Genomic DNA, 13,010 nt, shown 5'->3' on the forward strand with positions numbered 1-13,010 from the left:
AACAGAAGTAAATTAAACTTTCTTTTGCTGCGTTAGCTAGCTCTACTTCTTTAGTTGTTTATTTTTATTCTTTTTGGTCTGCACATTCCCATGTGCAAGGTAGAAATTATGAGATTTTGCATTCAATAAGATCAGTAATGATTACTAAAATTGGCATGAATAAAACCAGCAGTATACTGACTTGTCCACCACTGCACACTTTTATCCTTCCAATTTCCTGCCTTTATCCACTGTAAAATAAAATAATGTAACGAGCTGATGAAACTTTAATGAATGTGACCATCAATGTGCAAAACAAATAAGTCATTTTTCAGGTATCCAAACCAGGCTTTCTCTTCTCTCTCTCCCCTTTCTTCCTTTCTTCTTCTTCCTCTTCTTCTTTTTTTTTTTTTTTTTTTTTATAAATAATTTATAAATCTTCCTGAAAGGGACTAAATGCAAAACAAAACAAAAGCAACTGCAAAAAGAGTTCTAAGGTATTATTAAAGCAAATTCTTGTCCTTCTGCATATAGTACTCAGAAAAGAGAGATCTACCCCTTTTCGGTTCTGGCTGGTTTTGGCAGCAACAACTGAGATGCCACGCAGTCCACCAGCTCCAGGCGAGCTCCTGCAGGCAGCTGCCCTGGGAAACACATCCTCCTACTTGTTAGCTTTTAACAGTCATGCCAGCTGCTCAGAGGAGTCTAAGTGATCAGGGATGGGCAAGCCTGTTATAATGGTTAAACACTTATTCCACACAGTGAATGTGGGGCATACAGGCTGCCCAAATGTAATGTCAAAGGTGTAAAGGTGCAGGGAGTTCAAGGCATCATAAAAAGCAAGGGAACCATTGTCATAGTCCAGCAAAATGCCGACCCGGCGGAGATGAGGTGCAGGCTCTATTGGGATTTCTTTGCTGTTGTGTCTCACCACCCAAGTGTTGTTGCAGCGGCACAGAACCCAAGAGGCAGAGTTCTTCCCGATCCACTCATGCTTTGGTGCTGACTTGTATGAAATACCGATGGCATACCTGCAAAACAAACACAGCTCTGGAAAGCAAGTGCCTCTTGTCATGCCTGTGTGTCAGAGTGTCAGCCCAAAGGAATCACCAAGGCCTTGGTCTCTTATTTGTGCTGACTGAATTCTAATTAAGTGAAGTTGCAACATAATCTTGGCACAGAGTTAATTTATGTTTTTCCCATCTCTTTTCATTCTGAGAGGTCAGAGAAACTTTATTGTTCTTCGCATTGTTTGTAGTTTGGCTGCTATGGTAATTTTTTGGAGCATGCATCTCTGGTATTCAAAGGGAAAACTGTTGAGTACTCAGGAACTTAGAGTTTAAATCACTGTGCCTCATATTTCCACTTCTAAACATATGAGCACAGAGGAATTCATTGATTTCAAAGTACTTTGCTGTCTGTCATCTAATCTGATCTCTTGTTGCTCCTATAATATATAGACCAGAAGGAGGAACATAGGAATCAACATCAAAAGACATGTTAAAAAAAAATAAAATTGCCATTCCCAAATATGTTTTGCCAGATGTTGGCGTGGTTTTTAGATTCAAATGAGCATTTTTTGGACAGGGTATTGGGCCAAGTGAAGCATTTGTAGGTGAAGACATTCGCTCTGCAAACCATAATTTATGGCAAGATGTGCAAAGTAAAAGGATTGTGAAAATGTTCCCAATAATGGATATCCACGACAAGTACCTGATTTCTCATATATTAAAGAAATGCTAAAGTTCCTCACGTTTTAGAGACACTGAAGTATTTGCTGTTATATGTTGTTGAGCTTTCAACCAACAGAGATTAATGTGCCACAAGTTATTCTGCTTTCTTGCCTTGGAGTTGGCACAAGCACACAATATTTTTCTTGTTTGAAACACTGGGCATATCTGAAGACCTCACTGATTTTCTGCTCCATTAACTTCCATCAAGACTGCTGCCTTTGAATCTCAAAGGATAACATCTCTTCTACTGACTAAAGGGACCTTGAAACCCAGCCCTGTGTTGCACAGAGGATCATTCAGAAACAGATAAATACACTCTTTCATTTATTGTCTCTACATTCAAACCCTAGGGCACAGACCTAGCACCACTGCTCCTCACCCTTTCCTCAGAATTTCCACCACTGTGAAGTTGGATTGTCTAATTAGCCTCATATTCTGTTTCTGTTTTGCTTTGAAGGGGCAAAACAGAAGGGCAGTAACATCTTTCATATTTAGTAAAGAGATATCGCACATATAAAGTTCACTCTGTTACAGAAATAAGATGAAATTTCTTAGCTCTCCATTACACTAAAATCTTAAAATGTATGTTCCATAGGTTCAAAAACCAATCAGCCTCAATAACAAAGGAAAAGTTCTGTGTGGGTTGCTAAATATAAGAATGATCTATCAGGCAGAGTAAGTTGCAATGTCTGAGAGTGCTGGAGTTAGGGAAAACAGTCTGACCAGCTGTAAAAGTATATGCTTGTCCTGCTTTTGAACCATTCCTCAGGTCTCAGTTATTGATCTCCATGAGAGGAACGGTGCTGAGGCCTTCATGGGCCTTTGGTGTGAACCAATGATTCTCATACATATTTTTATATACATACCACGTACTGCCACTTATAACCACTTCCCAGTAATGCCGTCCGCTGTCAATGAACACATTGCCAGCTACTCCGTAGCTCCCTTGGCTCGTGAATCGCTCTGGTGTATGACTCTTTTTGGAGGAGGTTTCATCACGTTCCACTGTCAGGTTGTCATGAGACACTTTCAGTTTTCTATGAGCAGATTTGGGGTCCAGTTTAAATGGCTGACCTAGATACACAAAGACAAAGGTAGCAGGAGAACAATTTGTCTTTAATTTTAAAAAGAGGAGTTGATAGAAAGCATAAGAAAGAAGCATACAAGATTACATAATCATATTAATCTCCTTCTCTGAAGTGTTCTCAAGACAGACTGATTTTGCTCTCTGCACTAGCTGGTTTGCATTGCCAGTTCATTGTCAGTCTCATTGTGCACTAACATCCCTGTGTTGACAATCTCTGAAAAGAGCCCTGCATAATCATCATGCCTATTATCTCTGACCTAAAGGTAACCTGAACACTCTAATTCTTGCATGTAATCGAAACCAATATACATGTTAATAAAGGTCTGAGGGTTGCTTTTTTTCACAGCATATTAGATTTAGAATGTTACATTCTATTAATTCCCTAGGGATAAAGTTCCATAATAACATTTTCATCATTGCTACAAGAAAGTGTTATTGTCAAATCCCACAAAATGAATTTGAAAGTAAGAAAAAGCATTAGCCTTGTCTGTTCCTTCACTCACAGCTTTATTTATAACAAGCACAGTCAACAATTCAGGATCAGTTTTGGAAGGATGCCTATGTGGTGCTGTCCTGTTGGATACCATGCATTAATAAAAAGAAGGAAGTGAACTATAACTTTGTCCAGATATTATGGTGTAAAAACACTGCTGAGGTTGTTGATCTTGGCAAGTCTCTTCAGCTGTAGCACAGTGCTTGCAGACAATATCAGGAAACTTTTTGGTAAACCAAACCCTGTAGATATGTAAAGACTGCCACAATTCTGATCAATGCGCTTTGTGTGTTAATAAGCAGGGTGATTGCTTACCTCCACAAAGGTACAGCTAGAAAACTATGACTCTATGTGGCCTCCATCAAAGCCCTTTTCCCTTCTTATTTTCTTTCATATCAAGGAAGAAGTATGTAAGCAGAAGATTTGATTGCATGCATAGAAAATAGACATGAGCACTGTCATGAGGTCTGTGACCCTCTGACAATGACAAGTGAATTTCAAGTAAGATGTAAATTGCTCAGTGTTTATGAAGGAACAGTTAAGTACGTTTCATGAAGTGAAACTGAAAGCATTAGTGTGGGAATATGAAGAAATGAAATTCCTCTGAATAGGAAGTCAATATGCACTGATTCCAGATCTCCAGGAAACCGGGAAATGTAGAAATTTCAAGTGGAAAATGATGGATGCGATACTAATTCTCAGTAAACATTACTATAGGTAAGTGCAAAATTAGATAAGAAGTATTTCTAAAGTTATAATCTACTTTCATAATATTTATTTATTCATTCATTATGTTTAAGTATGAAATAAATACACTGAATATTATTTGGGAGTGCATTTTGAAATCTTTTTCTTACTATTGGATAGGAGTAAAACATCCGCAAGCTGCCTCCTTAGCTGGTTAGTAGCCTTTGTGTCACTGAAGTAGTATCTGATGCATATCTTTCTCTGTACTGAACTGTATCTGCATAGACCCCTTCTCGCAGTCACCTGAGAGATTGCTTTTGTGCCACACTGGGTCACAAAAAGAGAAAAGGATGAAAGACTGTCATTTCCAGTGGGTCTTCTTACGTGTTACCAAATGCTTGGTAGCAGATACGTGGTTTGTACAAGCAGCAGGACACAGGAATGCAAGCCAGGTAAATAGACCCCGAACTGGTACTTGCCATTCTCTGCACCCTGCTTCTTGCAATGCTGAGTTATCAACCCTCTTTGAGCATCCTCCCCCTCAATAAGCAGGTTTCAGAGGTTGCACAAACCCAGTGTTCAATTTCCCGAGATCAAAGCTGTTTATGATGACCAGAGGACTGAGGGGTTGTTGGCCAGGACACAAGAAAAAGGCTGAAACCAGTCTTAAAATTACCATACTACATCTGCTAATAATTTGTGCAACCACTTTTTTTTTTGAAGTGGGATCTCTAACTACTCTACCACCCCACTGAACACCATAAAAAAATGAGGGGAATGCAGCTAAAGAAGTTTTCCAGTGTCCTGAGAAAGATCATTCTGGAGAACAAAATTAAAAGTAGCAATTATCTTATGAACACGATACAAAACTAAAATGTTTTACTGCAAACATAAGGAAAGGTTTTACTTTGTAGAGGAAAAAGAATAGATAGGACACTAAAACAAACCGCAAAATAATATTTTCAATCATTTCATATATGAAGGCTCTGTTCCTAAATGGTATTTCCAGTGACCAGAGTACAGATGCTTCTCTGAACAGAAAGTAATTTCTGCAGTAGTGGAGACACTGGCAATCTTGAATCAAGTTAAATAAGTGGCTTTCACTGTGGGAAGCACTGTAAGTTAATCTGCTCTACACTCACGTGTCTTTCAAAGACCAAACCTAAAAAGGAGAAGAGTGTGTGTGCTGGATTTCACATTACTCACTGTTTGTCTTGAGCTTGCCTGGCTCACTGCTTCTGCTGCCAGCCTGATTAATGGCCTTAACAATGAAGATGTACTTTGTGCCACTCTGTAACCCGTGCACGGTGTAGTGGTTTTGTTTGATATTGGGAACAATCATCCAGCTGTCGGCTGAGTTACATAAACCTGCAATTTCAAACCAAGCACATTAGTCATAACATACTAGACATTTTGTAAGAGGGGAACATTTAAAGCACTCCTGAGCATCCAATCGCTGATAAAAAATTCGCTTTTCTACCTTTTAAAGTGCTATTTTATGCACTGGGTTGCTACTTAATTCTACTAAGGCATTTCACCAGCATTCATCCAAAGTACCTTTTAACTTCTTGCTATATGAAATTGACCATAAAAAAATAGGCATTTAAGAAAAGACTCACTGGAGGCATGAGCAACCTGGGAATTTTCATATCGTAACACAAGGAATTCTTTATTGCTGAAGGATCGAGTACTATGGAGATCCTATCAATCTACCTTTTGGATTAATTAACTCAAGCTTCAAAAAACTAACATAAATAGTAATGCTAGGAGGGCTGTGGAACCTTTTCTGACAGACACGCATTCTTTAGGACCTGAAGGAAATCATGGGAAGCCAAACTAGGTAAAAAATGATCACCAGAGCAAGCTTCAGCTTCTACACTCCAGACTTTGCTAGGATATAACTTAACAAGTAAGTTTTATTGATGCAACTTTTTGATTTCTTTCCCATGGTTAAATGTTAGCTGGGGAAGAGCTAGTTAATTTTCTATTTAGAAATATACCGTTTGGGATATATTTACTTCCTATCACACAAGTATAACATGTAAGAAATAAATAAAACATAATCTGCAATATCACCTGCAAAATAGAAGAATACTCCATTAATATGAACTGATTCAACTGCATGCATCTTTCCTACTGTGACATAAACCGTAAGAATTTCAATAGGGCCAAATGTTGGTCCTGCAACCCTACAGGCTTGGGGAGGAGTGGCTGGAAAGCTGCCTTATGGAAAGGGATCTTGGTGTACTGATGGACATTCAGCTGAATATGAGCCAGCAGTGTGCCAAGGTGGCCAAGAAGGCCAATGGCATCCTGGCTTGTATCAGGAATGGTGTGGAGAGCAGGACTTCGGAAGTCATCCTGCCCCTGTACTTGACATTTGTGAGGCCTCAGCTCGAGTACTGCGTTCAGTTTTGGGCACCTCAGTACAGAAAGGACATTGAGGTGCTGGAGCAGGTCTAAAGAAGGGCAACAAGGCTTGTGAAGGCCTTGGAGAATATGGCCTACGAGGAGAGACTGAAGGAATTGGGGCTGTTTAGTCTGGGGAAAAGGAGGCTGAGAGGAGACCTTATTGCTCTCTTCCAATATCTGAAAGGTGCTTACAGAGAGAGCGGGGTTGATCTCTTCTCACTGGTGACAGGTGACAGGATGAGGGGAAATGGCATGAAGTTGAGCCAGGATAAGTTTAGGTTGGATATCAGGAAACACTTCTTTACAGAAAGGGTTGTTAAGCACTGGAATAGGCTCCGCAAGGAGGTGGTTGAGTCACCATCCCTGGATGTGTCTAAAATACATTTGTATGTGTTGCTCAGGGACATGATTTAGTGGAGGGCTGTTACAGTTAGGGTAGTATGGTAAAGTGCAGTTGGACTTGATGATCTTGAAGGCTTTTTTCCAAATTATGATTCTATGGTTCTGTAACCTGAGCTGTTCTATGATTTAACTTCTATTGTTGATTGTTCTATGGTCTCTTCTATGGTTCTATGGTCTATTGATTGTTCTATGATTTAACTTCTTTAACTTTCGTGTCAGTGAGTCACCTGTATTATTCACTGCACATTTTGAACAGCTCCTAGTCTAACGGATCCTCAGTCTGGTAACTCTTTTGTTATAAATGTCGAAATAAATTTAAGTTTACATTAACAAAATACATAGATGTTCACCATCTTTTTTTCTAGCTATACAACTAGAAAAGGTATATGCAAATTAAAGTATATGAATCTGTGTAGATGCATAAGGCTGGAAAACGCAAAGGGAAAAATTCATGACAAACTTTGCCTTGACAGGGCATGGAAAAAGTTGTGGATGCAAATGTACTATTAAACTAGTTTTCAGCTTTTAATCTGGTTGGTTTTTTTACCAGCAAACCAACAAGAGAATCTTTAAGAAGCCACCAGTACTTTTAGTTCACATTTTAGCCAATCTAAAATCTTTATGTCATGAAAAAATTAAAAGGCTAACACAAAACTTTAAAGAATACGTGCTGTGATACTGGCTTACAGACTCATCAAAAATTCATCGCCGTAACTAAAAGACTCCTTCCTAATTTGGAATATACGTTTCACAATAAAAGGTCATTAGAAATAGAATTTAAAACCCAGATTTCAAGCAAAAATTATGAAACGTTACTCTCAAAGTTCTCTCATATGACATTGTTGAGATGTAAGCAAGTTATTCATCCTGTTGTGCAAATAAGTAATTGAGGCACAGCTTCAGGGATTCATATCATCTTGTCATGTAATTGAAGAGCTGCAATGTCTAACCTTTGTTTTGTAAACTGTGGTGAGCCAGGAATCAGTCCACCTCTTTAGATGTGAACATAAAAATGCTTCTCTTTAAAATGCTAAGTGCTAAAAATGCTTTCTCTTTTTGGCCTGAAGGAGAAGGCTTAGGTGAGATCTCTAACTTCAGGTAGCTGAAATAAAGTGAGATGAATCCATCCACCATTGATTTGAAACCCGGAAGTCTGATCTTGAGGTTGAACACACATCTGTGTCTTTGAACTATCTTATTAACAAGCTACAATCAAGTAAGCTTTATCCAGTTTTTCATTTGTTAAGATCAGACCTGGAGGGACAGACAGTATGCAACTTTTCTCTAGGTCCCTCTGTCTCATCAAGAATATCACTTTTTTTGGTGTTAGGTAGCACTGAAATGAACTGCAAGTATGATTTACTGCAACAAAAATATTTATTTGCTGTTGTTTTATTTAAAACAGTTTCCTGTTTTAAAGCAGAAAAAAGATTCTAGTTTATTGCTTATTCTCCAGCCAGTCATATCCTGAACATACGTAGCCTCCTTGTGTTAACTACAAAGGATTCAAATAGCTTCAAACAGCTGGGTATGAATGGGTTTCCTAAAAGGAAGAGTGGAAATAAAAGCAGCAGTATTTAAATATGGCAAAAAATATCTCAATGACTACTTATCCCAGTAAAAATTTGACACAGATTTTAGAGTAAAGGTATACTCTTTCTATAGCTGAACTACCACATAGATTTTGCACTAAGGCCATTCACCTGGCTCAGTGGTGCTATCGCACAATAAATATTAAGCTAAAATAAAGTGAACTGAAACACTTGATTCAGAAAGAAACCAAAATTACTAAGGAAGGAATCCCTAACTTAGATGCTTCTGATGGAGTATGAAATAACATCAGTAAGTCTGTAAATGCGATGAATCTTAGAATCATCATAGAATTATAGAATGGCCTGGGTTGAAAAGGACCACACTGATCCTTGAGTTTCAACCCCCTGCTATGTGCAGGGCACAGCCACACCAGGCTGCCATTCTCCATTCTCTCATCCCAAGTATGTGAACTTACACATACACAACATCCATTATCCTTCAGGTACACAAGAATAAGATATTATATTATTAAAAACCCTAGCCAGTAGTTAGATTGCTATGTACATCCATAACCTTAATCATCTTATGCACTTCTACATCTTGCTGCTGAGGCCTGAAGGCAAAATGCTCACAGGCCTAGATTCATCCCACTTGGCAATGAACAAAGAGCAGAGCTCGTGAGTTAGGACTTTATCTACCCTACAGTCTCTCCACAGTCAGAAGAGAGAGATGGGAAGCCTCTGTTCAACGTGGCTCATTTGCTAGTGGAAGTCTCTGTTATTTCAAAAGACACAAAACACACTGGATTTCTTTGTCCCTCTTCTCTTAGGACTCTCAGGCAATTATTGGTGAACGCATACTGTCTAACTTAGTTCCTTTGCTGCTCCAACAAGCTCTGTGCATGCCTCCACAACAGTGGGTCCATGTGCTTCCTGGCTGTGAGCTACTTGATAACAGGTTTCTAGTTGAACGTTGACTCAGGCATTCTGGGAATGAATTTTTGATGATATCAAATGAGAAGTCCACAATTTTTCAGGGTGGGGAATAGTAACTAGTGACAGCCAAATAAAGCTTTTAGGTATGAAAGAATATTTTGTCACTACACCAAAAGGTTTTCATCTCCTGTTTTGCCCTATCAGAACAGTGTTTCTTTGAATACAAAAGACAATGGCAGAACTATCAGGGAAGTGAAGAGTGCAGCCTGCTAACATGGGCATCCGGGGGTAACATTTGCATGCTCAGCTCCCTGCTGCTGGCAGCAGGCTAAGTGAAGCACACATCTTCTCCTCACTGGTGCATCAGCAAGAGCTAAGGGTTTACTATTATACCCAGTCTTGATCCAGGTGAAATTCAGGTTTCTTGTTTCACAAACGCTGGGCTTTTTATAGGATTATACAGGTGGTAAAATGATGTATTTTAAAACTGGTAAAAATGCAGAGAATTCAAATAACATCCTGGAATGGTGCAGTGAGCGCAGTGATGTCTCATACAGGATGTGTGAGTTTTCAAAATAAGTTTCTCAGAATCTGGAGGTAATAATTTGCAAAGCTTTTTCCCTGGTGTTGGTTGTTGATGTGCTTTAAAGAACAGATGGGAAAATTCCCAAGGTGTTAATCCTCCTAAAATTTACACTGGGAGAGTTTAATAAAATATATCTTCCTGAAAACTACAAGCACAAAAGTCATGGGAAGGTTATTTAATCTTTTGAGTATTTTAATTACGTTTAAATGCTTTATTTAAATAAATTATTACAAATTCAAATTGGTAAAACAAATACAGTAGGTGAAAGCAACAGATAGCTCTCCACCCCTATCCCACATTCCCATGTGAATGAAAAAACATATGCAGGATTTCTGCAAAACATACAGTGATTTTTTTCTTCTTTCGCCTAGAAATATACTCTTTTTGTATCTTTTTAAAGAGGCAGTTTTCTGCCATGATTTTGTGTTATTTTGTGTCATACTCACTGAAAACCTCAGTAACATTTTGAAAATTGTATGCAAACTGTTTTTAAGAAATTAAAGCTTCCAGAAAGAGACAAAAGATAGTAGATTAAAAAATTCATTGATAAATCACAAACCTTTCAGGTAAACATGAACTCCTAATTATCTCAGGACAGTTTTGTCAACATACCTTTATCCTATCTCATTGGAGAAGTAATCACAAAACACAGGGAATGTTTTGATGCTACACTGCATCCTCAGTAGAGCGAATTTTCCTATTTTGCCGATGTAACTAACAAATTCAATTTAACAGAAAAGAGAATTATTTACTCTTTTGTGTTTTGGAGAGCCTTATGTGTTTTTCCTAAAGGTGTCTTTGTTACCGATAGTGAAAAGCTGGATGTTTAAATTTTAAACCTCCTGCAGAACAGTAAAAAAGCTTCATGATAAAAAAATACCAACTCAAAAAATACTTCAAAATTTATTGAAATCAGATATTGAAATCATAATGCACATTAACTAGCTAGTGACAAAGTCATTTATAAAGCCTTTACAACATTCAGAGTGCAAGTATTAGATGCCTCTCAGAAAAGCGAATGTGTGAATACAGCTATGAGAACTACTGTGTTAGTAAACGGCTGCGTGATTTAAAGTTCTATATTGCTCTAACGCACAGAACAGTGCTGCCAAGCACTAATAGCCAAGCAATTTGGCCACATTTGGAAGTAATCTTTCCTGTATGAAATAGGATTCAAAATGAAATACTCCAGTTGGACCTTCTCCACCAAATGTTAACTCTCCAATTTTTCAGTTAATAAAAAAGAATATAGTTGATTATGTTGGATAGAGAATACATTAGAAAAACATAGCATTGCTTGTTTTCGTTACTGAATTCTCAGCAATCTCTGAATGATATATGCCTCTGGTGGGGGAAATTTACTGAGGAGTGGAAAGTGCAGTCAGTCTGGCTCTGTGGTTTTAAGAAATGGATTCCAAAATAACAACTTCCATTAGCACAGTAGGTGGGTTTGTATGCAAAGTGATTCCTATTGTCTCAAGGGAAAAAAAGCTTGTTGGCTTAATACAGTACTATAGCTACTGCCTTGTGACTAATTCATAGCTATAGTAACACAGAACTGAAGATGATCTATGAACCTCTTTACATTACCTACTACAGGGAACATACAATAGCAATGGAAACTTCTGGGGATATGACATAGAAAATTAAAAAATATATGTGCCACAGCATACAAATGCCATACACAGAAAGAAATTTGTGTTAATCTAAACTCGATTTCATTTAAACGACTAATTAAAAGCTATCTTCAGTTCATCAAAACATCAAGATTTCAGTGTAGAGCATGTTAATTCCACTTACAGAGAAAATAGCTTTGTTATTTCACACTACTGAAGTACATTCCAATATTCTAGGGATGATCTTAGATCCTCACGCAGAGCAAAGAAAATAATCGAGATAAGTGAAGAAACAACCAAGCAGTTCTATGAATAAAATCATGTTAGTGGGCAAAGCTCCAGTACCAGTGGAAGTTGGAATAAACTGTGAGAGCCCTCTTTATTAGGAATTTGGATAGACATTTAGCAGATCTATTAGACTTGAGGAGTCCAATTCTTTCACTGAATGTGTACGACTCCACATTAAATAATGATAAAGAAAGTCTGACAATATTTAGAAAAAACATCCACTTTTATATGCTTGTATTTAACTTGGATTAAACTATAGCTTTCAATTATATTGAAACCAGTAGCCAAGATATTTATGTAGGAGCTAGCTGCAGTTAAGAAACAAATAAACATGTCAGCCAATCCTTTCATTTCTTTCTCCTTCATTTCAGCTCTTCAGAAAATTTTATAAATGAAGTTTCTTTCCTCTTCAAACTTCTAGTGGCACCATTTTTTTTCAAAATGATACAATTTAAGTTCAGATTGCGCACTGAGTAATTCATGCTATAATCCCCAAATTATCATATTGCATCTCTGAAAGAAAACTAATTGATTGTTTTGCAGATCAAAGCCTTCACACACACATGGGAAACCTACAGTTCAGTCTCAAAGTGAAATACCTTGTTATTTATTCACTTTAAAGCAAGGAGTAAAACCTCATATCATAAAGGTGCAGAAATGGCACTTTTCTATTCATGTATAGAAGCAATAGCTGACTTGCATAAAGTCTTCTGGCATAAAGCCATAGACAAAAATAGGTCAGAAACAAGCAATATACTGCATTAAGTCATGGTGTCCTGTCTGCTTAACAGACAGATTAAACAGGGAAGCTTTTATTTCCTTATATATCTGATTGTAATGTGTTCCAAATTACTATTACACTTTTGGTATCTACCTTGCTCAGATCTAGGAGCATGTATTGAATTTTACTCGGTCTTTCCAGCATTCTTAAATTTTACCATTGCCCTAAATTAGGTTGCTTAGTGAAATATTAAATTGAAATTTAAACAAAACATTAATCAGTTTTTCAATGGTCCGCTTTATTTTTCATTCAATCCTGAATACCGTTTGTGTTATGCAACCTAAAGATACTGCTAAAATGCTAGCATTTGAATCCTCAGATATACTTTCAGATGCCTTGGAAAACTAATTCCAATTTAGTGATGAAGAAAATTAGGTGCTCACAGCAGCAGTGGAGTTAGCACAAGAGTTTGGCTCAATAGTAGAACAGGACAAACAGCATACCATTTTACCACTGGTATGAAGCATGTAAGCATGTC

General features: G+C 37.6%; 1 protein-coding gene across 2 annotated transcripts in view; it reads right to left on the reverse strand.

Moving 5' to 3' along the window:
* Positions 1-661: 661 nt before the first annotated feature.
* The window catches only part of MID1 (midline 1), a gene marked incomplete at both ends in the record, with an annotated part of 89,239 nt that continues 76,890 nt past the window's right edge, over positions 662-13,010 (reverse strand). For both annotated transcript variants that reach the window (XM_079546994.1, XM_079546993.1), the window contains 3 exons: positions 662-1,010; positions 2,579-2,786; positions 5,186-5,347. In XM_079546994.1, coding sequence (XP_079403120.1) covers positions 662-1,010; positions 2,579-2,786; positions 5,186-5,347 — 719 coding nt within the window. The remainder of the gene's footprint in view (positions 1,011-2,578; positions 2,787-5,185; positions 5,348-13,010) is intronic.

This window comes from Tetrao urogallus (assembly GCF_951394365.1).
Source record: "Tetrao urogallus genome assembly, chromosome: 1".
Taxonomy (NCBI): Eukaryota; Metazoa; Chordata; class Aves; order Galliformes; family Phasianidae; genus Tetrao; species Tetrao urogallus.